We start from the raw sequence: 20,950 nt of genomic DNA, 5'->3' as shown, positions 1-20,950 counted from the left end.
GGCAGAAAGAAGCAGGACATCAGCTGCTCCCGCTGCTAGGAGGCAAGACACATGCTCAAATGCTGTGACATGGGCCCTGGGCTGGTCCCTCCATCCAGTATCTTTCTATGCCCTTCCCAGAGGGCCCCCAGTCAGTCACAAGCTTCCTGCATCAGTGGCTCTGCCTTTTAGGGCACATAAAAACAAGTTAAACATGACACTTATGCCAAAACATTTGGGAGAAGACAGAAATCTTACATTTGTCTCTGTAGCAGGAGTCAGCTGCAAATTCGCTTTAGGGAAATAAATGTAGATTGGGTGATCCTTGACAGGCTGCAGCCCACAGGCTTTGTACCGAGTTTGCAGAGCCTTGGGACAGAGACTTGGCAGGCTTGCCTCGTCCAAATTTCTACTGACTTCTACTTTGTTTTAACTCGGCTTAACTGTAATACCAATATTTTCTTCTGAGCAGGTGGTTCTGGCTAATTTGGTTTATTTTTACTTATCATTGCTTCATACAAGCCTAGTTTTACACAGATTGTACTCTGTGCAGAATAAGGTATTTGTCACTAACATACTGATGCAATATAAAGAAATACAAGCCTGATGTGACAGCAGAAACCTTGAGAAGCGCCAACAAAGGATGCTGTGTAGAGAAGTACAGCCACAGGATGATGAGACAGGGCAGAGACTTGGCCCTGGAGGTTCCACAGCTACAAACAACTCCTGGGTAGTCAAAGAAATACAGATCTGAAGGTGTCACCTATGAAAATCAGTTTTGTCCAGAGACCAAGTATCCAATGTATGTTAAAACGCATGAGGGATGCAATGTGGAGTCACACAATGGAAAAGAGGGGGCATCTGTGGTATGACTGACTTCATTAGAGCCAGTTTTTGTTGCACAGATATGAGAGGTGAGCAGTAGGTGATTAACAGCTGTAGGAGTCTGGGCCGCGCTGGAGGGAAGTTAGTGCAGGCAGAAGAATGCAAGGACGAAGACAAGGCCAGCAAAATAAGGCTGGCAAAAACACACAAGATAGCAGATAAGTGAGAAACATCTGTGGTCAGCAAAAGCACACAAGTCTGAGCAAAACAGGGTATGAAATAAGGGAGTTTTTGGCAAGTTTTGGGCTTTACGTACTAATTGCAATTAACCAATGCAAATGCTTGTAGAGGCGCATGAGCAGCGCGTGCAGATAACCTGTAGCCTATTAGAAGATAGATGAGCGCGTGTACGGAACTTAGTAGAATATAAATGTAACCAGGATTGGGAAATAAAGGAGGACGATCTGATCATCATATTGGGGTTGTGTCGTTCCTGTCCATGGAGAAGTAAGGACACCGGCAAACAGCAGTTTACTGTTATCCAGGAATCCTTCATGAACAGGAGTCAATTTTTCATTATTTCTTTCCTGCTGCCAGTAACAACTGACCAGAACCTACTGAAGATCACTGTGGCAAGGAACCCATCTGCCTAGGCCCTCACATGACATTTTACATCAGTTAAATCCCCTCCCTTTAAACCACCTCCTGCTGCAGAGTGTGCACATGCCCCTGTAGAAGGCATACAGAAGCACAGAGCTTCCATCACATGCAAAACACCACCAGCACAGTGATTTAGGGGAAGACTCAAGGCAACTGCCACGCTTTTCGCGCATGCTCCCCTGTGAAAAAAGGGAAGGGGCAGTAAGAGACCCCAAACACAAAGGGAGGCCTCAGTCCCAGGAGGCTGCACGCTGGCATGGCACCATACGCAATCCTGCATTTCTGTGCCTGCTGCTGACAGAGATCCCACCCACACCAGAACAGACAGGTCCCCAAGCCAAGCCCTGTTCCTTGCAGAAGCTACCGCAGACATCAGTTTCGAACCACTCCTCTGCTCAGTGGTCCTTAAGTAAAATGGGGTTTAAATAAATACTCTCTCTCTCCCTTAGCCCCATGATCAACTTGCCGCATTTTCAGCTTTGAAATACTGTCTCTTTCCCATTCCTCTTGGAAGACAGGATATGGCTGAAAAACATGTATTATGTCTTCTCAGTCCTGAAAGATTCAAATTACAGTATTAAAATTCATCTTTTCTCCACAGGGTATCTTAAATGCTTGGGAGTAACCAAGAGAAGCACAAATAGACTTTAAAGAGGCAAGTATCCTCCCAGATCAGCTGCTCCATTTCTTAGTCACATTCCCAGCAGGTCTTCTACATCAGTATTTTCAAGAAACACAGAACAGGGAGGAATGGACTCTCTAATACAGAAGAAGCAGCGAGACAGTCAGGACAATTCCAACACACCCCGCCCCCTAGGGAAAGATATTCAGATTATTTCTGACTTTTTCAAAAAGGAAAAAAACTATTTCCCCAATGCAAGTAAGGTAAATAAGAACCTGGGGACTTACAGCACACGAGCGGGCTTTAGAAAAAGCTGGACAGGTTGACACTTCTAAACACTGTCCCCACTAGCAGTTCTCACTGCTCGTTACCAGTTAACATGCACTTGTCCACTACAGACTGACCCTAGTGAATGGCCAGTGTTGGGCCACTGACACAGATACGGAGGTGGCATTTCCATGTTGCTTTTATCACAAGAGTGGATAAATGTAATTTACCACCTCCTCTATCCTAATGCACTGTATTGCACAAGTCACCCTCAAACAACTGCATCAGAAGTTCAAAAAGAGGTGATTTTCCCTGATGTCATGGTTTGAACTCAGCCGGCAGTCAAACACCACGCAGCCTTTCCCCCGCCCAGGAAAACAGGGGAGGGACAAAGAGGAAAAACTCATAGGTTGAAATAAAAAGTTTAGTGATGGTAACAAAACAATAATTGGCAGTACCAATGGGTGATGCACAATGTGATCGCTCACCACCCGCTGACCGACACCCAGCCCGCCCCTGGCAGCGATCCCGACGACAGAAGGACGATCCCGCCGCACCCACCGGAATCGAGAGAGAACCCGTCTCCTTCCGATCCCCACAATAACGTCACAGGAGATGGACTACTTCAACCTCCTACCCGATGCAGCACTCCGGCTGTGCCCCCTCCCAGCTCAAGAAAATTAACTCCATCCCAGCCAAAACCAGGACACCTGGTAAAGGTCATGATGAGAAAAGGGCACAGACACACCCTGATCTGGAGCAGGGACGCTCAGCACCGAGTAGTCTCGACAAGGCAAATTTCATAGAAACACTGAAGTGCTGGTTGGAAGGGAGCTCCAAAGGTTTCCAGTCCAGCTTCCCACAGGATTATCACCGGCAAGTCAAGCCATGGCCTGTCTTGTTGCAAAATGAACTGGTGCGCAGCCACTCAGACAAAGAAATGCAGAGCTAATAGGTGCCAAAAGTCAGCTCTGTAATGAAAGTTTTGGAAATAAATTACCTCCAGGATTGTGGGGAAGAATAAAAGGCAAAAAAAGGCTCTTTAGAAACAGTGCTGACACTTGCAACCACTCCATGAAAATAAAATCGTTATTGCCAGGGTGCCAGTTATCACAGACACCAATATTATTGATAACACCTTGGATTTGACACAGCCTCTAATAGAGGACTTAAAGTGTGACATTTCCTTTCAAAGCCACTCCTATTGCCTACCGCAATCAAGCCAGCCAGCACGAGGAGAAAAAAATCACCTAACTTCCTTTTCAGCTGTTGAGTTCAATTCTAAGACACTTTTTAGAATTCCCACTGTAAACTGATATTGTCTTCCTTCAAAGAGCTTTATCAGAAGAGTGCAGTCTTAGACATACTCACAGTAATCTTCCTGATACGCTCAGGAGGTCACTGTAGCAGTATAGGGCAGCTGATGTGGACCTACACACTACTTTATCATAACTGCTCTGAAGCAGGTTAAGTTTACTGTTTTTCAGATTTTGAAAAGAGGGAGTTTTACCATAGACATTGCACCTTCCCTCAGACAGGAACATTCTCTTCCAACCCCCACACTCAGACCACCACCAGTGCAGGAACACTTGCATTCAGTCTGAAACACTCTGGGACTTGCACCAAGAACTTTTCTGGTCTGTCTCCTGTGGGCCATTCTCTGGGATTCAGCTACCCTAAAAATGCACATTCAGCTTATGGTTTGCACTGCTCTAGATAAACACTGCTTTTTAGAAAGAGATAAACCAGAGCAGGAATATGAAGCTTGACCAGTATACAAAGTTCTGATGATATTCTAGTTAAATCTAACTAAGGAAAAAAAAATATATTGCTTATACAAAGCAATCTTTGTTTTCAAATGCTGCACTGCATAGAATTTATCTGACAGCCCTGTGCATGGACACAGACCCCCTTTATCCGCCCCACTTCACTACTCACCATAACACAACCAGGCCGACTATGCATAAAATCATTTAGACCAGAAGAAAAATCTATTTGCAACCCATTATTCACTTCCTTATAAGTTAACAGCATTCACCTGGAAAAATCACCAAGAAAAACAACATTTCATTTCTGTATACAAATGAGGAAGAGATCAGGCACATCACAGGACTGGTCCTATGTGTGGAAGCTGCTGACACTTTCAGTGCTCTTCACCTTCTTAAAGTTGATAAAGAAGTCCTCTTAAGGCTCTCCTTCTTATAATATTGTAACTGCCTCTCCCAGAAGGCAAAACAGTGCAGAAAAAAGAGGGCAGGGGTCCTCTAAGAATGCCATGGCCCACATGGCTTTTCATCAAGTAATCATCCTCCTGCAGTGACTGTCCTTCGCTGATGTCTTGCCAAGAGATACCAATTAATTTTACCACCGATACACACATCCTTCCCAAATGAAAAGCGTTTTCCATTTTTTGCTCCCAACAATGTTTCAGAGAAGTCCCAAATTTCATTCTGTAGCCTAGCCATTGATGCACATAATATCCATCGGGAAGGCTCTATAGAGATTTTTGATAATGGTATTTTGCAGAAGTATGGTTGCCTTTCTTATCTGGAAGAAAGGAAGCATGTGGTGACAGGATGTTACACTTTATGCTTCTGTTTTAACTCCAATGCCCAATTACAGCCAAACCTACAGGTGATGTTCACATCAATCTTTGAAGACTTTGTGTTTTAGGATCTGTATTTTCTCATGTGTGCAGCAATAGAAGCAGAAATCTCAGTGCTCCTCTTATTCTGGCCATAATAGTCCACAAAGTCACCATCTGGCCCCAGGAGGTACATTATTATTGTGTGATCCACCTGCAAGAAAGCACATTGTAGCTTGATAAAAAAGATCACAGAATCACAGAATACCAGGCTGAAAGGGACCTCAGGATCATCTGGTTCAACCTTTCTTGGCAAAAGCCTGGTCTAGACAAGACGGCCCAGCACCCCATCCAGCCAGATCTTCTAAGTGTCCAACGTTAGGGAATCCATCACTTCCCTGGGTAGGTTATTCCAACGGCTGATTGCTCACATTACGAAAAATTTTCTCGTGTCCAATTGGAATCTCCCCAGGAGTAACTTGTACCCATTACTTCTCATCTTTTCCATGTCACCCCTTGTAAAAAAGGGAGTATCCGTCTTCTTTGTAGCCACCCTTTAAATACTAGAACACCCTGCACATGTCTCAGTCAGCAGCACAGCGTCCCACTCAGCCTTTGGTTCAGCTGTCTGACAAGACTTCTCACCAAAAAGCTAAAGCAAGATAAGGAAAACCTCAGCATCACCTCAGGGATCTCTTCTTGTTTTACCCAGGAAAATAAATAGAGAAAGCTAACTGCATACTCAGAATGTGAGAAGGAATACTTTAAGCAGACAAGTCTTCCCTAAGCTGCAAGCACCCTTCCTGCAGCACAGACAAGGCTGGGGCAAACTTGCAGGGTAGTAGTCTTTCCCCCTCACTTTTCCCAGTTTCCCTCTACTTCTCATGATGCTCCATGGCCCCCACAAGGTCTTCAAGCTCCTGCTGCTAATATGATGTAAATCCAATATAAGAAGAGGTAATTCATTAAATCAAGTTCACTGTCAGTACAAACAATGGGACCAAGAGCATCACTGGGATACAGGAGTTGCACATAGAGGACCTGGTGCAGAGGGAAATACCTGTGCTGGGAGGGGGCTCCCTCTACTGTCCGAACTGAAATAACCTTAAAAAAGGTTCAAAGTAACGATTAACTCCACTGTGAATTTATTTAAAATGCCACTGCAAGTACTGTCTGCATCTAACTGTGACAACATCTTTATGAGCAAAGAGACAAAATACTAAAAATGGAGGGCATGAATCTGTGATTTCTCAAGTGCCTACATCATCTCACTGCCACTGGAGAAAAAGAACTGAAATGTACTTATGCACTGAGAGTACAACTGTGTTTGAAATTTAAAAAAAACCACATAAACATTTCCACAAGCTAAAAGGATGCATTCAGTTAATGGCGCTTCTGTCAGTGAAAGAATTTTTCTCAAAATTTTACTGAAGCAGGTTTAACCCAAATATTTTACTCCAGTTTCAAATTTTCAAGATAAGATCACAACATCAAGTTGTAAGAGACATTTTTTTTTAAGGAAGTCGAATCACAATTTAGATCCTTCAACTGGAAACTATCAAAAAAAGAGATGCTCTGAGCAGGCTACCTGATTAACTCCCCAGCCCATGGAAGATTAAATACAGTCAGGATGGAGTGCAGTTTGTGTGCAGAAGCCACTGTTTCTCAAGGTGTGTCTCAAGCCTGTGCTGTTCCCACTGTATAAGATCATCATTTGAGTGTCAATGCATTCTTGTAAACCACAGAATAAAACAAGTAAATTGGATATTCTGGTATTGAGATATAAAATTGAGATTATTAAATAGGAACTAGTAATATCCAAGTAATACTTGAAAAATTCAGATGTTTAGAAATTATAATTTCTAAATGGTCATCTCAATGCTCTTTTGAAATCAAAACAAGCAGTGAAGTTTAATGCTGTAGTGGACCTCTTCCTCTTCCCCACTACTGACAGAGTAGTAATTACCTGGATAAGTCTCAGGCAGGCACAGACCCAGGCTCAAGCTCTCCCTCCCAGGTCTGCTGCTGGTATCCTCTTTCCATCTTGTTTCAGAGATCTACGTCCTCTGGCCTTTCTGCCTTGAACACATAGAGCTCACCGCCTCTCAAAACCAAGAGCCTATGACAAATCCTGAGAGGTGCAGGTACCACGGCTGGGGCTCCCAGGCTGCTCTCCTGCTCCCAATTCCCTGGCCTGCCTTCCCTGCTGCCCTTCCCTTCTCAGACTCACAACCCTAGCACAGACCAGCAGTATTCTCCCTGGATCCCGAATCCCTTCTCCTACTTCATTACACCTGTAGTCACATTCTGCAGTTCGGTTTCTCTCTCCAGCCTCCCTTGAAGCTGCTGTCATCTACAGAGTTATTTTCCGTGGCTGAGCCCCCGTACTTTCCCTTCATGGCCATGCCAGAATCCACGTGTGGTTTGCCAGAATCCATGCGTGGTTTACTCCCTAAGAAGCAGCACTCCTTCAGCTTTTCCAGCCTCTTTCCATCACCTCTCATAAACTTCAGTTCACTCATTTAGTGTCAGATTCTACTGACTTTTTTCCCTCTCCTGAGCAGGTATCCTTTGCCAATCCTGTTCCTATAATGTATTCTTGCATTTCCACCAGCTCCCTTTTATAAATCTGATTTTAAGTAGTACTTTTAGATTGATTTCAGATTGATGCTAGATTGATTTAAATTGGTGTTGAATTTCTCCAGCAAGCTTCTCTCCTCCATTCAAATATAGCATCTTAGACACAGACTTCTGTAGCTACTGACTTGCCACTTTAAGCCAAAACAGGTTCTTGATCTCCCAATTCACACCCCTTTCAGTAATGTAGAGCACTGCACATCACCAGTGTGATTCCATCTTCTCTTTACTGAGATCATGTGCTGCTCTTGCTCTTTCTTTCTATGCACCACCTTTTTGTTCCACGTGGATAATTTATTTACTGCAGTCAGGTGGTTTTCAAAAACAGATTAAGAATAGACAACACTGGATTAGACCTAAACCAATCTTCCTCAGCATCCTACCTCAAATAGTGGCCAACAATGGTTGCTTTAAAGAGGAGTATAAAACCAGCACCAAAAATATGCTATCTTCCTCTATTCCGAGTTTCCAAACACTTTTAGCCCACAGGCTTCCTGAACTAGGCAAAGATTTCTGTGTACATAATCCTCAACAGACTGTTTTTTCCAAAGACTAACAACAGGTTCCCTGTGGACTCCCACAAACTTCTACCGTGGGCATCCATAGTGAGGGATGCCACTTCTCACATGGCCACTGCAACAAGAACCATCACCTGTTCACTTTTGAACCCGTTTTTAGTTTTCTCTGATGCACTTAGTTCTTGTAATGAAGAAAAAAAAAGAAGATCAGATAACGTGTATCCTCACTCGCTGTATCACTTGTACCTACTTTACTCTTCCAGTCTGCTCAGGATGCGGCAAGTCCGGAAGGCCTTGGCAGCAGCTCTGAGCCCTATAACCAGTCCTATTCACTGCCAGAGGGTAAGATTTTGACTACCCAGTTTAGCCTCACTTAAACCTCAGTTTCCCCTTTCACGCTATTACTCCACGTACTTTATGTTAACTTAATTTAGCATTAACACTCTCTCTCTTCGAGGTCATTTGACACAGGAGAAAGATCTCCACAGCATCTGCAGGAGACTTTGCATCACCCAAGTCTCTTGCCAAGAAGACCCTGCTCCTTGGTATGTTTGGCAGGGAATGAGTTGTGACCCGCTTTTGCCTCTCATTTCTCCCTCTTCCTATTGCCTTAATTTCCCAGTTCTGTTTTTACTTTGGAGCACAGAGGAAAAGAGCCGGACAAAAACATTACACAACAGAAAAAAGTTCAAACTACTGCCAGGCTTGCTAGCTCATATGCTATTCTGTATGCAGGCCTGGGATTGCACATTTTTAGAACATGTTTCAGTGAGGTTCTGAGCTTGTAAGAAGGCACCTCAATTCTGACCGAGAGCTCTAAAATACAGCTTAACACATCAGTGCAACAGGGTTCTATCATGCAGGACTTCAGCACAGATTGCAACAGCTGTCTTCTGATTTTAATATCTATATGTTGCTCTTATCCAAAGTCCTTCATTAGGCAAAGGCTCTACATTTACTTACTATGTAATCATTGTCTTCATCTTTGGGACCTTCACTGTAATACACACGGTAAGCTTTGGCCACTTGGTCAATCTGTGCCCTGGTACCAGTCAATCCTACCAGCTTCGGAGAAAATTCTAGATAGAAAGAAGAGATTTACACGTTTTAGTGAAAAGAATCCCATCAAGAGCCTCCTTTTCAGTGCTCTATATTACATGCAATAAGACATCAAGGAAGAAAACAGTAATACCTTTAACATATCTGGCAATGGCTTCTTCGTTGTCCCTCTCAGGATCAATGGTGATGAAGAGTGGGGTCAGATTAGGCAAAGATGGAATTCTATCTGTGACATTAACAATTATTATTTTCCTTAGAAAACTAAAAATCATTTGTCACCTCCCTTTAAACAAGATCACAGCCAAGCTACCATAACATCAATCCAAGCTCACCCTAAGGCCATTTTGTGCAGCTTAATTTATGTAATTTGTGAATGAAGCAAATGCTGTGAAAGCCAACGGTCTGTGCTCGTGCTGGCTGCAGCTACACTTCCAGCCTCTCAGCTGGAGACCCTGCCCTGCATAGTAGTTGACAAATTGGCTCTGATGGAGAAAATACGATGCATTTATCATTTCAATACAATGAAAGTACCTTGTGATGATGGAGTGGGAGGGTGAAAACACAATTCAGGCTCTTTCCCTCATGTTCCAGCCATAGCTTTCACTGTATGTTCTTCACGTTAGTCCACCCTCCCACTTGCCTGGTTACTATTATCCCCACTCCGTAACTCTTCAGGGCCTGCAGGCTGAGAAAACCACCTCTATTGCACAGCCTTCCCCCAGCCTCCATTCCTCAGCACATTCTCAGAAGGGACTCTCAGAGATTTGTTCTCAAAATGAATAAGATATAGAGAAAAAAACCCTAATACACCCCACAACCACTTCTTGGCAAAACTACAATGCAATGGCACCGTTCCCTGTAACCTGTCACCATCACGTTTTATTACAAGTCCCCTGTTGCGGAAAGATCAGTGCTGTCATTCTCTAAATACCAGATCCTAGTGACAGGCAGATGGACGTAAATATCACTTAGCAATTAATTCAACTACTGAGTAGTAGTCAACAGCTTTAAAAAAAAAAAACCAAAACCATCAGTTATTATCGTTTGAGGTATTTTACCACAATAAACCTGAAGCTCCCATAAAAAGCACCACTATTCCAACCAAATTCCCATACCAATTTCATCTACCACTTCAATCATCTTCTCCAGTTCATCAGGACAGATGTCAGGGCAGTGCGTGAAGCCGAAGTAGATCAGCACCCACTGGCCGATGTAGTCCTTGCTGGTCTTGGGCTGTCCCTCATGGTTAACGAGTGAGAAGGGACCTCCTAGAAGTGGCTTCCCAATGCCTCGGTTCCGTTCCTTCTCCAGCTCTACAAAAACCAAGAGGGGATCAACACATCCATGCCACAACCCACGCTGCTTCCCAAGAGAGCCTCTGAAGCAGCTGAGATTCAGGAAACCTCTCCGAGTCACGGCCCGGGATGTTGAAATGTGAAGATCTACCAACAACCATTGTGCGGAAGCTCAATGTGGACAAGACTTGCAAAAAGCATTCCATTTTGGTCAAAATCATATATATCACTAAACTCCTTTGAAACACAATAATCTCTTTCATTGTCATCTGAGAGTATTTTTTTTTTTTTTAAAAAAAGAAAGACAAAAAGGAGAAAGCCAGGTACCTGGCTTGGTATGAAACAGAAAAATTATCATCCTTTGCAAACTGACCATATCGCAAAAGCTGTAATAGCTCTGATTTTCAACACTAAAACCATGAAAATGAAACCCACGGGCAGTTCCTCCAGGAGAGCAAAATGGACACACGGTACCCAGAGGGACACCAGCAGAAAGCCCCACGTCCCTGTGTGCTGCAGCGACTGGCTGCAGTGTGATGACGAAACCCAACCACTCCGACAGCAAAAGTGCATTTAAAAATTTGAAAACGCTTAACCTGGAAGGTTTTTTTGAATTTCTGAAAATTTTCTGTGGCACGTATATACACGTAGGCACGAAGTGGCACTGTGCAAAGCATGACGTGATTCAGTGGGACACCACAGTAGGTAAAATACATCTGAACACAAAGAGTGCATCACCTGAACACAAAAAGTACATCATCCGAATACAAAACACGACACTCCTGAGGCCTCTCCCGTCCGGTCGCACGCCGGCAGCCCCGGCCGGGCCCCGCCGCCGCAGCGCGGCCTCCCCCGAGCCGGGCAGGGTCCGGCCCCTCCCCGCCGCACTCACCCTCCTCCTTCCGCTGTTTCACCTTCTTCATGGCGGCCAGCAGCCCCCCGCACAGCACGACGGTGGCCGCCAGCGACCGCCACGACACCAGCTGCCGAGGAGAAGCTGTTTAGTGACTGAAAGCGGAGGACGGCGCGGCCCGTGCCGCCACGCCAGGCCCCGCCGCTGAGGAGGGACGCGGTTCCCTCCCTCCTTCACTCACCCTCCTCTGCGCGCCCGTCCTAGGGCCGCTGCCCGGCGGCAGGCGGGACAGCGGACGGCTGGCGGGCGCGGGCAGCACAGCCCAGCCCCTCAGCGCGGCCCCCGGCAGCCGCCAGCACAGCCGCGGCCTCCAGCAGCGCAGCGCTGCCGCCGCCATCTTGTGTCCCCCTGCGCTTCCGGGCCCGCCCCTTCCGGCCCCCGCGGCCGGGCGCGGCCATGGAGGCGGCGCCGCTCTTCTCCTTCGGGGTCATCGCAGACATCCAGTACGCGGACGCGGAGGACGGCTACGACTTCGGCGGGTGCCGGCGGCGGTACTACCGGCACAGCCTCGGCCTGCTGCGGGGCGCGGTGGAGGAGTGGGCCACCGCCAGGCCGCCGCTCGCCTTTGTGCTGCAGCTGGGGGACTGCATCGACGGCCTCAACGCCCGCAGCGGCGGGGCCGAGGGCGCCTTGGAGCAGGTGCTGGCAGCGCTGGGGCAGCTGCCGGTGCCGGTGCATCACGCGTGGGGCAACCACGAGTTCTATAACTTCAGCCGGGCCCGCCTGGCGCACACCGGCCTCAACAGCCGCCCCGCCGCGGCCGGCCCGCCAGCCCAGGACTGCCAGGCCTACCACTGCAGCCCGGCGCCGCGCTTCCGCCTCGTCGTGCTCGACGCCTACGACCTGAGCATCCTGGGCAGGGACCCGGACAGCCCCCGCTACCAGGAATCCCTGCGGCTGCTGCGGGAGAAGAACCCCAACGATAACCTTAACAGCCCTGCAGGTACCCCCGACTCGGCCCTTTAGCAGCGAGCGCAGGGGGCTGAGCCTCTGCTTCCCGGAGCAATAAGGCAGCTCCTGGAGCTGACATCTGGTTGCCGGGGGGGCTGAGGCATGTGCCCTGTTTCTGCCGACCTCCTCCGTCGCTGAGAGCCAGCCAGCAGGTCTCTAGGCGGGCACTGGAGATGCTCCCCCATACCCGTCGTACTGCTGGGGTGCTCCCGGGATGGGTTGGTGTTGTGCTGCGTGCCCTGCAGTATCACAACAAAAGGCAGCTGCTGGTGCAGCTGCTATTGCAGAGCGTCGAGTGATGCACACCCTATCCCATGCCAGGGGGGCACCCAAGAGTGGAAATCCTGTGCGTGCAGCGTGACCAAAACCCCTGAAAACACTAACAAATAATTTTTTCTTGTTTGTCCAAGGAGGCTGCGGTTTTGATCCAAGAGATGGAAAGAAAAAAAAAGTTATAAAAGTAAACCATCTTATCGTAAGCAGACTTACATAAGGCAAGCAAATAGGGGAGCTGCAAGAGGTGTATGCACCTGTGCCTAACCTTCTTCTTCATTGCAGGACTCAAAGAACCTCGTTTTGTAGAGTTTAACGGAGGATTTAGCCAAGCCCAGCTAGACTGGTTCAATGAAGTCCTCAAGTTCTCTGATGAAAACCAAGAAAAAGTTGTCGTTATGGGTAGGTGGATATGGGGGATATATGGGGATGTATGCAAAAAAAGTTATGTAGCCAATGTATGGTAGCTGAGGAAAACACGTAGCAGCTTGGTAGCTCCACTGAGGTACACATGTAACCTGTGAAGTAAGAGAACAGCAACCATGTCTCACGGTCAGATGAGTTTCCTGTATAAAGTTAGATGTCTGAACTTCCCAGCAATGAAGGCAGAGTCTGGTTACACTTGAAGTAACTCTCTTGCTTCTTTCCCTCTCAACTGCAGGTCATCTGCCCATTCATCCAGATGCTTCAGACAGAGTTTGCCTAGCCTGGAATTATGAAGATGCCCTTTCAGTCATACACTCCCATCAGTGCGTGGTCTGCTTTCTTGCAGGGCACCTGCACGACGGTGGCTATTGTTTAGACTCTCACGGAGTTCATCATCTGACTTTGGAGGGGGTTATTGAAACTCCACCAGAAAGCAGTGCCTTTGGAACTATTTATGTCTATGAAGATAAAATGGTACTAAAGGGAAGGGGCAGAATTTCAGACAGAGTTATGCATTTCTGAAAATGGTAAGCAAATAGAAATTGCTCTTCAGGAAGAATTCTGACAAAAAAGCAGGGGATTTAGCTTATTATTTGCTTGTAGAAAAATGTGCATGGCTGATCCTTACAGCTTTAACTCCAAAAATTTTCTCTTGGATACAGAATTTTAGATATTATGTTTCTGTAAGAAAACAGACCTGGTTTCTTCATGGAGGATAGCAAAGGCCAGTAACCATCTTTGAAATAAATATACTTGAATGCAGAATGTTGACTTGAAACACCCAATCCTGACCAGATTGTTACTTACTGTGAAAAAATGCAAACCATGTTATGAATGTTGTCAAAAAACGCCACTTTTTTATATCAGTCAGAATTAAAGCATGCAGAATTGTACCTGCCCAGCTGCATTTCAATTTTTTAAATTTTTTTTGAACGTCATAGTCAGTAATGTCCCATGTCTGGCAGAATTAGTCCACCCTGTAGCCTAATGCAGTTTTCTTAACATTGCTTTAAAAAACTAAAGTAATCTTCAGAAAAAGTTAAGCCCAAGGAAAATGGAGACCATCTATGCTGCATCATGTGTCGCTGCAGATACACCCGCTGGGATCTACGTGTGCGCAGCTGTATTAGCAGCTCAGCACCACTGCAGGCTGACGTGGAGGGGTCTGAAGCTCATTGCTGTGCTGCATCTGGACCTGTTCTGGCTCTCTCCCAGCCACCTTGTGTGTCACTGGGCTGCTGCCTGGGTTCTGCTCTCCAGGAACACAAATTCTGTGAGAAGCAAAATTGTGATAGCAACCACAACGTTGTCCCAAAAATCTGGGTTCTTTTACCCGATGTGCAATGAGCCAAAACCCACAGAGTCGAGATACTTGTTTAATCCATATCTGCGCAGAGATGGGTGCCAGGTGGTAATTCCACAAAGCCAGCACCCCTTGGTTAACACATTTATACATCCTGAGCGACAGTTATCTGTCCTTGTTACTGGTAAGTTTGGCCACCCTCATTGGTCCTTGCGAGGTCTCGTCTCCATTTAAACTTGCAGCAGTCTCTTTTTTTAACGACACATTCAGTGAGGAAGGGGCTTTTCTTGGTAGGCAGCTTTTTCCTACCTGAGCAAAGGTTTTTTCTATGTTAATGAGGAAAGCTTACTCATAGTTCAAGTAGTTCCCTCCTTGGTTTTAGCAGCAGCTTTTGTTCCTAGGCATTTACCTCGCTACTTCCCTGCTTGATGGCCTTATATCCCTTACGCCTATCTCAGTATTTCCTTGTCGTAATTACAGTGTTGCTTCTTCAGGGTCACTCTTGTCAGCTTTACCAGTGCCTTTATCAATTCCTGGCATTCTTTCACAACCCTCTTTTGGTTGTTTTATCAATTAAGATGTAACAAGAACAGTGTAGTGGTCCCCCACTGCTGGGGAAACTTAACCCTATCCTGGCTAAACCAGGACAAACAGAAATACAGACTGCTCAATTTTTCAGTTAGTCTCAATGGACTATCCGAGCAGATATCTGCAAGTTTCCTGGCTGTAAATAGTCATTTATTGAAACAAAGTGTTTGCTTTACTTTTCCCTTATGTTACAGAACAGTAGATTTCCCAAAATACGAGGTGGTTGGAGAGTGATCCAAGGGTGCCAGGATTTCTTGAATATACCATTAGAACACAGATCAACAGTGCTTTGAAAATGTATGAAGAAGCCAGCTGAACAACAGTTTCCATAGAAAAATTCTCTACTCAGATTTGACAGTGTTCCTCAATTTTTTTAACAAATCTCAAACTGCACTGCTGGAAGCAGCCAGGCATTCTTGGGTCCTATCAAACTGATACCAACCTTTCATTAAGAACCAAAAGCAAAGGCAAGTAAGGTCAGAATATTTATTCTATACTTTCTCCCACCCAATTAAATCACTGTTTTACAGTGTGTTGGCCAAGATGCTCGCATCTCTTTGTTCACATAAATGTACAGCCACGAAACAAAGGGGAAGAGAGCCACCAAGAGTGCAGCAATCAAGCGAACTCCACCCAGCGGACTCCTATAAAGAAGCAAATGCAACAGAGCTGCTCCAAATCAGACTGCTGTGAAACATTCACACCTGGCTGCAGTTGGAAGGACAGCAGAGAGCCTTTGGCCACTTTAATGTAGATCCTGTGGATGAACCAGCAGAGTCCTTCACTGGGGAGTCCTTTACATGCCAGCAGAAGAAGTTTTTCTGCCACCTCAGGCAGTGAAAAAAAAAAAAGCGCACCCTGTTTGCCCAGAGCATCTGTGATGTTTTCCCAGCAGAAAGGTACTTTTTGGCAGATTGGGATTTTTCATGCTCACAGCTAACAGGAATTTAGCAAAACTGCTGTAGCATAGTCCTCTGAAGAGGCTGGAGGGGAAAAATGTGGAGCCACTGCAGGCAGGCAGCCACCCAGAGCCTTCTGCCAGCTCTGCATGCATCACCCCCCTGCTCCAGTGGACGCAGCGGACACCAGTACAGAGAACCTCACTGGAAAGTTCTGTAAATTGGGAGCAATGGCAGAGAAGGTTTTGCAGTTCATTAGCAGCTGTGGCCAATGGTCACTAGCCTCTTCTGCAGAAGGGGTGCGCTGTCCTTATGCAAAGGGAGAATGTCCCCTGCCCATTATTGCAGGGGGAGCAGAAAACATGATTAGTGCAGCTTTCCCCTCACAGACTTTATCTGTGCAAGATCATATAGGCCATAGCACCAGCTAGTACTGCTTAGGTATCTGAGAAGGCTCAGACAGCGACATGAAGCAGAAAAACAAGGAGCCAAAATCAACTGTGTTTTCAAGAAGCGAGTCACTAAATGTGAACATATGAACAGATTTAAAAAAAAAAAACAAACAACAAAACTTACTTTGCTGAACTGCGACAAAGACTCATCCATATTGTAATAATCACCAGACCAAACAACTCTCTATAAAGCCAAACAAAAATCAGATCAGAAAATAATAGAAGCAAGATGTTTACCTTTAAAAAATACAAATTTTGCCTCCAAAACAGTAGTGTCTGCTCCTTTGGAGAAGTTCAATATCTTTGACTAGGATTATAATTATAAAGCCTGTGCTTCCCACCACAAACCTACAAACACACATGACCCAGCTATACAGCTGCAGAAATTCCTGCTTCCACTTTTTGTTCTGCTGCTAAACTTACATTCCACAGCTCATTTCTCTCCTTAACACAGAGCAAAGCACCAACCCAGTATTCCAGACCATAAACAGACACAGTAGTGCCAGTGCTTCACCTCAACACTGTGCAAGCACCTACTGTAGGCAACAACCGAATGTCCAGGTGAGAATTCCTCCCACTCCCCCTCAACCCCTGGCAGTTCAGAGGACTCCCAGTCTGTGCCACATAAACATGCATATGGTATCACCTCAGGAGTTTTTTTAAAACTTTCATTCCTATTCCTACAACTCCAGCAAGAGAACACAAAGCTGTTTCACTGTGCTAGTGCCCTGGTCTTTGAAAGCCAGAACTGACCCCAATTAAATCTGACTGCCACAGTCTGGCAAGCAATTTTGACTGTTCACTCTCCCTTTAGCTCTTTTGTTCAACAAATCGCTGGTCTGCAGCACTGTGGTCCCTCCTCCTTGGATTAATTCCCCTGGACTGCAGCCCTCATTGCAACAGCCCAGCAAATAAAGTTTAGCAAGGTGAGCACCAGAAGGAGATCGCCTGGCACGCTGAATTTATGCACAGGAAAATAAAAATCACTGCCACTGCTTACCTGCCTTCCTCTTCGTGCAAAATGTTTCCTTGAGCATAAGCAAACAAAGAGCGAGCCAAGGCAATGGTCCCAACAATACAACCAGCAGAATGAAGGTCACAAAGACTCCTCCAAACACCATTATCTGAGGAAAAAAATAGATTGCCAGCAATTTATGCTGCATGCAATGTAGCATGAGGTAAACACCATAAATCAAAAAACAACTGAGTTGCTAAAAAAGATGCCTCCAGCAAAAACACACATCTTAGGCAGGGAGATGGAATTAATACCAGCATCTTTATGACCGGGGAGATCTGCTAAAAAGTGCTGTTGAAAATAAACACTAGTGGGCTCGGGGCTTGCTTTGCTAGGAATGCAACTTACTGGCAGCAGCACCTCAATGGAAATGGTTTCTGTTCTCTCCAGCAAACAAAATAGGCTCCAGCATTCAACGTGCATGGCAAAAAAAATCATAAGGTGGATTACAAATTGAAGTTCTCTTAAGCAGGAGGAACAGTCTTTCCGGAGCTCCCAGCTGTCACCAGATGCTCAGCATGACCACGGAGGACCACCAGAGTCCATGGGAGCGACCCCAGCTCCCAGCAGCCGTCAGGGATGCCGAGACCACCACACCCCAGGGAGCTTCTTCCCTCACACTCCCTGATAAGCCTCTGCCTGAGGTTTTACCTGTGATGATCAGCAATACTGATGGCATCTCTGCCTGGGGACTAATGTTTTTAAACAGAGAAATACAGATGATGTGAAATATCTGAATGGGCCCACAGATTCTTGTGGTTTTCCATGTCCATTCCCAGGGGCTCACTGGGGAGAGGTGAGCAAACAGCAGAGGCAGTTCTCGCTGATCTCAGAAAACTGTAAAGTTAAAAGCAGTCTTTTCTGGGCACTCACCCCTCCAGGCAAGCATTAAAGATGATGAGCTGCCAAAATTCAAGAGCTCAGTGTGACCCAAGCTGTAATCGATTCCCCATTTGACTGAACTTAGAATCTGGGTTCTCCAGACCTGAACAGCAAATATGCCTCAGTGAATTTACATAAATGTCCAGTTATACAATAGTTGTGCTATTTTAATCTTTATTTTCCACAGATCTTGGCACAAGTACAAAAACCTACTTGTAAGTTTAACATGCAGATTCTCTTGACCAGCCAAACACCGTTATGTTGAAGCTACACTTGTCACACAGATAAACCTCCCCTGAAATGTTCAAAACCACAGGCAACCCGCTCAAGGGTTTTGGCTTTATGAATGCTGCCACTTTATATCCCTAAAGTAGCCAGAATGCAACAGTGTGTTTTGTGACAACAGCATGCACTCTTGAAGATTTTATTTTCTGGCATAAGTGTGGTTTCAGTGTATTCAGAGTAAGTATTCATCCAGAAAAGATACAGTCACTTTGTGTATATAAAATGTCCTTATTTTAAAATTACTTCTACTGGATGAAAATATAAAAAAGTAACTATCTTCTGGAGTCCTGGGCCAAATCTAATCTGACTGATTCTCTCAACACGTGATGTGGCATTAGCCCCCTTAGCATACACCCCTGGAAATTCATCCACTGCTTCTGAACGCGCCCATCGCTGCCCACGCGCTTTGTGGGTACCTGCAACACCTGATACTGAGCTCAACTGCTCTTCTGTGAGGTAGATGAGGAAAAAGGCAGATTTGCAACAAGGAAACAAAGTGAATTAATTTGCTAAGGTCAACCAGAGCGAGGTTCAGAGCATGGTCCAGGCTTGTGCTGCACTCAGGCTCTGAGCACTGGCACTGGAGTGCCCAGGTTGGACTGTCCCAGCAGCAGGCCTCCATGCAGGGCTCCTCTGTTCAGGTCCCACAGCTTTTTCCTCTCAATAGGTAGTAGGACATATTTCCATGTGGCCTGATCTTAATCTGTGATTCAAGAAAAAAAAAAAAACAACCCTTTTGGGGCCAAGTTTGAGCAGAGACTGTTTTGCACGCCAATATCATACCTGTTACTGAAGGGTTAATGCTGACAAGCAGCGTCAGGGCAGCTGGCACTAAGTAAACGACCTGTTAATGAAACAGAGACCTACTCTGTAGCAAACTTTAGCAGATCAGGAAGCAGAAGCTCCATCCACCCCAGGGCTTCTCCCGGGGGCGCACAGCAGGTGCCGGTGCCTCTGGCGCGCCCTGGCACTGCTGCTGCTGCTGCGCATCTTCACCGTCACCCCCAAAACCCGGGGTCCTCTGAGTGCCACCCCCCGCTCCTCAGCTGCCGGGTTCCCGAGGCCTCGCTGCCCCCCCAGCCCACCGCAGGGCCCCTTGCGCCGCATCTTGATCCTCCAGAGAAGCCCCTACGGGGAGATCCCCCCCTCGGGCTCCCCAGACCCCAGACCGGGGGGTGCTGGGCGGCTTCCCCGGGGGCAGGAGCCCCTTTGCTGCCCCCGCCCGCCCGGCACCTCCTGCCACACGTAGGGACATTCCCCTCGCGCCTGGGCTCTGAGCCCCGGGCGCGCTGGCACACCGGTGACACCGGGCACGCCGGGGACACCGGGCCCGCGGGCTGTCCGTGTGCCCGGGACAGGGCTGGCAGAGCGGGCGGGGCAGAGGGCTCCTCTCTAGATCCCCCCCGGACCGAGGGCCCCGCCGGGCCGAGCGGCGGCAGCAGCCGCGCGGGGGATTCGAGGCGAGCGGAGGTGGCGATGAGGGGGTCGCCCGCTCAGGGGGGGTCGGGCGTGGGGCGGGAGGATCGCGGGCAGGGTGGCGTGTTCTGCACCAGGAGCCAACGCTCTGCGGGGGGCGGGCGTGAATCTGGGGCGAAATAAGGAGGATCCCGGGAGCACGGTCGGATCTCAGCCGTCGCCGCAGTAGAGGCGTTGTTGTCCCCCCCCGGCGCCGTCGTGCTCTTCGGCTGGAAGCGGCGGGCGGCTTCCCCCGGCTCGGCCCCGGGCGCATGGGCCAGCGGAGCGCGGCCGGGGCCACCGGGGGCCCCTGGGGGAAGCGGCGGCAGCGGGGTCGCCCCCGGCGCCCGCCCCGCTCCAGCCACCCGGCGGGGGGGGCAGAGCCCGTTACTCACTGTCCAGAGCCCGGCGTCGGGATCGTTCACCTGAGCGAGGAGACGGGACTGAGACCCTGCGGGAGAGGAGAGGAGAGGAGAGGAGAGGAGAGGAGGGGAGGGGAGGGGAGGGGAGGGGAGGGGAGGGGAGGGAAGGGAAGGGAAGGGAAGGGAAGGGAAGGGAAGGGAAGGGAAGGGAAGGGAAGGGAAGGGAAGGGAAGGGAAGGGAAGGGAAGGGAAGGGAAGGGAAGGGAAGGGAAGGGAAGGGAAGGGAAGGGAAGGGAGGGGAGGGGAGGGGAGGGGAGGGGAGGGAGGGGAGGGGGAGGGGGAGGGGGAGGGCAGGGCAGCAGAGAGGGACCGCCGGCCCCCCCCCCGCCCGGGCCGCCCCGCCCTCACCTGCACGGCGGCCGCCAGCCCGAAGAAGGCGGCCATGAGGAGGTTACAGAGCCGCCACAGCCGCCCCGCCATGGCCGGTACCGCCTCCGCCCCTGCCTGGGAGGGACGCGGCCACGGGGGGGCGGGCCCACGGGGGGGGGGCGGGACACACCGCTCGGTGCCCGCCCCCCGCGCAGCGCAGCGCCCGCCCCCCGCCGGGTCCGGGTTAGGGTCCGGGTTCGGCCGCCCCTGCGGGGGGCCGGGGGCCGGTGACACAGGGGTGCGGCGAGGATGCCAGGGGCGGTCAGCGTGG

The 20,950-nt window shown here is 48.1% G+C and overlaps 3 protein-coding genes across 9 annotated transcripts; 1 reads left to right on the top strand and 2 right to left on the bottom strand.

Moving 5' to 3' along the window:
- Positions 1 to 4,321: 4,321 nt before the first annotated feature.
- SCO1 (synthesis of cytochrome C oxidase 1) lies at positions 4,322 to 11,799 on the bottom strand. The gene is given in 7 exon segments (XM_074847719.1): positions 4,322 to 5,151; positions 9,056 to 9,171; positions 9,285 to 9,377; positions 10,267 to 10,464; positions 11,339 to 11,429; positions 11,541 to 11,748; positions 11,750 to 11,799. Coding segments are annotated over 7 exon segments (885 nt in total). The 3' UTR covers positions 4,322 to 5,022.
- Positions 11,713 to 18,304, top strand: ADPRM (ADP-ribose/CDP-alcohol diphosphatase, manganese dependent). 4 transcript variants are annotated; one of them, XM_074847717.1, is made up of 4 exons: positions 11,713 to 12,302; positions 12,869 to 12,985; positions 13,245 to 13,536; positions 17,739 to 18,304. In XM_074847717.1, the coding sequence occupies exons 1-3, from the start codon at positions 11,756 to 11,758 to the stop codon at positions 13,529 to 13,531; spliced, it is 951 nt and encodes a 316-aa protein (XP_074703818.1). In that variant the 5' UTR covers positions 11,713 to 11,755; the 3' UTR covers positions 13,532 to 13,536; positions 17,739 to 18,304. The 4 variants fall into 4 exon arrangements, with proteins under 4 accessions (XP_074703818.1, XP_074703817.1, XP_074703819.1 ...); XM_074847716.1 differs by lacking the exon at positions 17,739 to 18,304 and adding an exon at positions 15,095 to 15,219; XM_074847718.1 differs by lacking the exon at positions 17,739 to 18,304 and adding an exon at positions 14,101 to 14,118.
- TMEM220 (transmembrane protein 220) lies at positions 15,373 to 20,950 on the bottom strand. 4 transcript variants are annotated; one of them, XM_074847720.1, is made up of 6 exons: positions 20,659 to 20,883; positions 20,284 to 20,313; positions 19,217 to 19,277; positions 17,252 to 17,375; positions 16,376 to 16,435; positions 15,373 to 15,657 (listed from the first exon to the last, which is right to left on the bottom strand). In XM_074847720.1, exons 1-6 carry the CDS (start codon positions 20,728 to 20,730, stop codon positions 15,519 to 15,521), a joined length of 486 nt encoding a protein of 161 aa, XP_074703821.1. In that variant the 5' UTR covers positions 20,731 to 20,883; the 3' UTR covers positions 15,373 to 15,518. The 4 variants fall into 4 exon arrangements, with proteins under 4 accessions (XP_074703821.1, XP_074703822.1, XP_074703824.1 ...); XM_074847721.1 differs by having other exon boundaries at positions 15,373 to 15,544; positions 20,659 to 20,864; XM_074847722.1 differs by having other exon boundaries at positions 15,576 to 15,728; positions 20,659 to 20,947.

Source organism: Strix aluco, chromosome 21 (assembly GCF_031877795.1).
Source record: "Strix aluco isolate bStrAlu1 chromosome 21, bStrAlu1.hap1, whole genome shotgun sequence".
Taxonomy (NCBI): Eukaryota; Metazoa; Chordata; class Aves; order Strigiformes; family Strigidae; genus Strix; species Strix aluco.
Note: the sequence above shows the minus strand (reverse complement) of the source record. Positions and strands in the feature narration are given on the sequence as shown.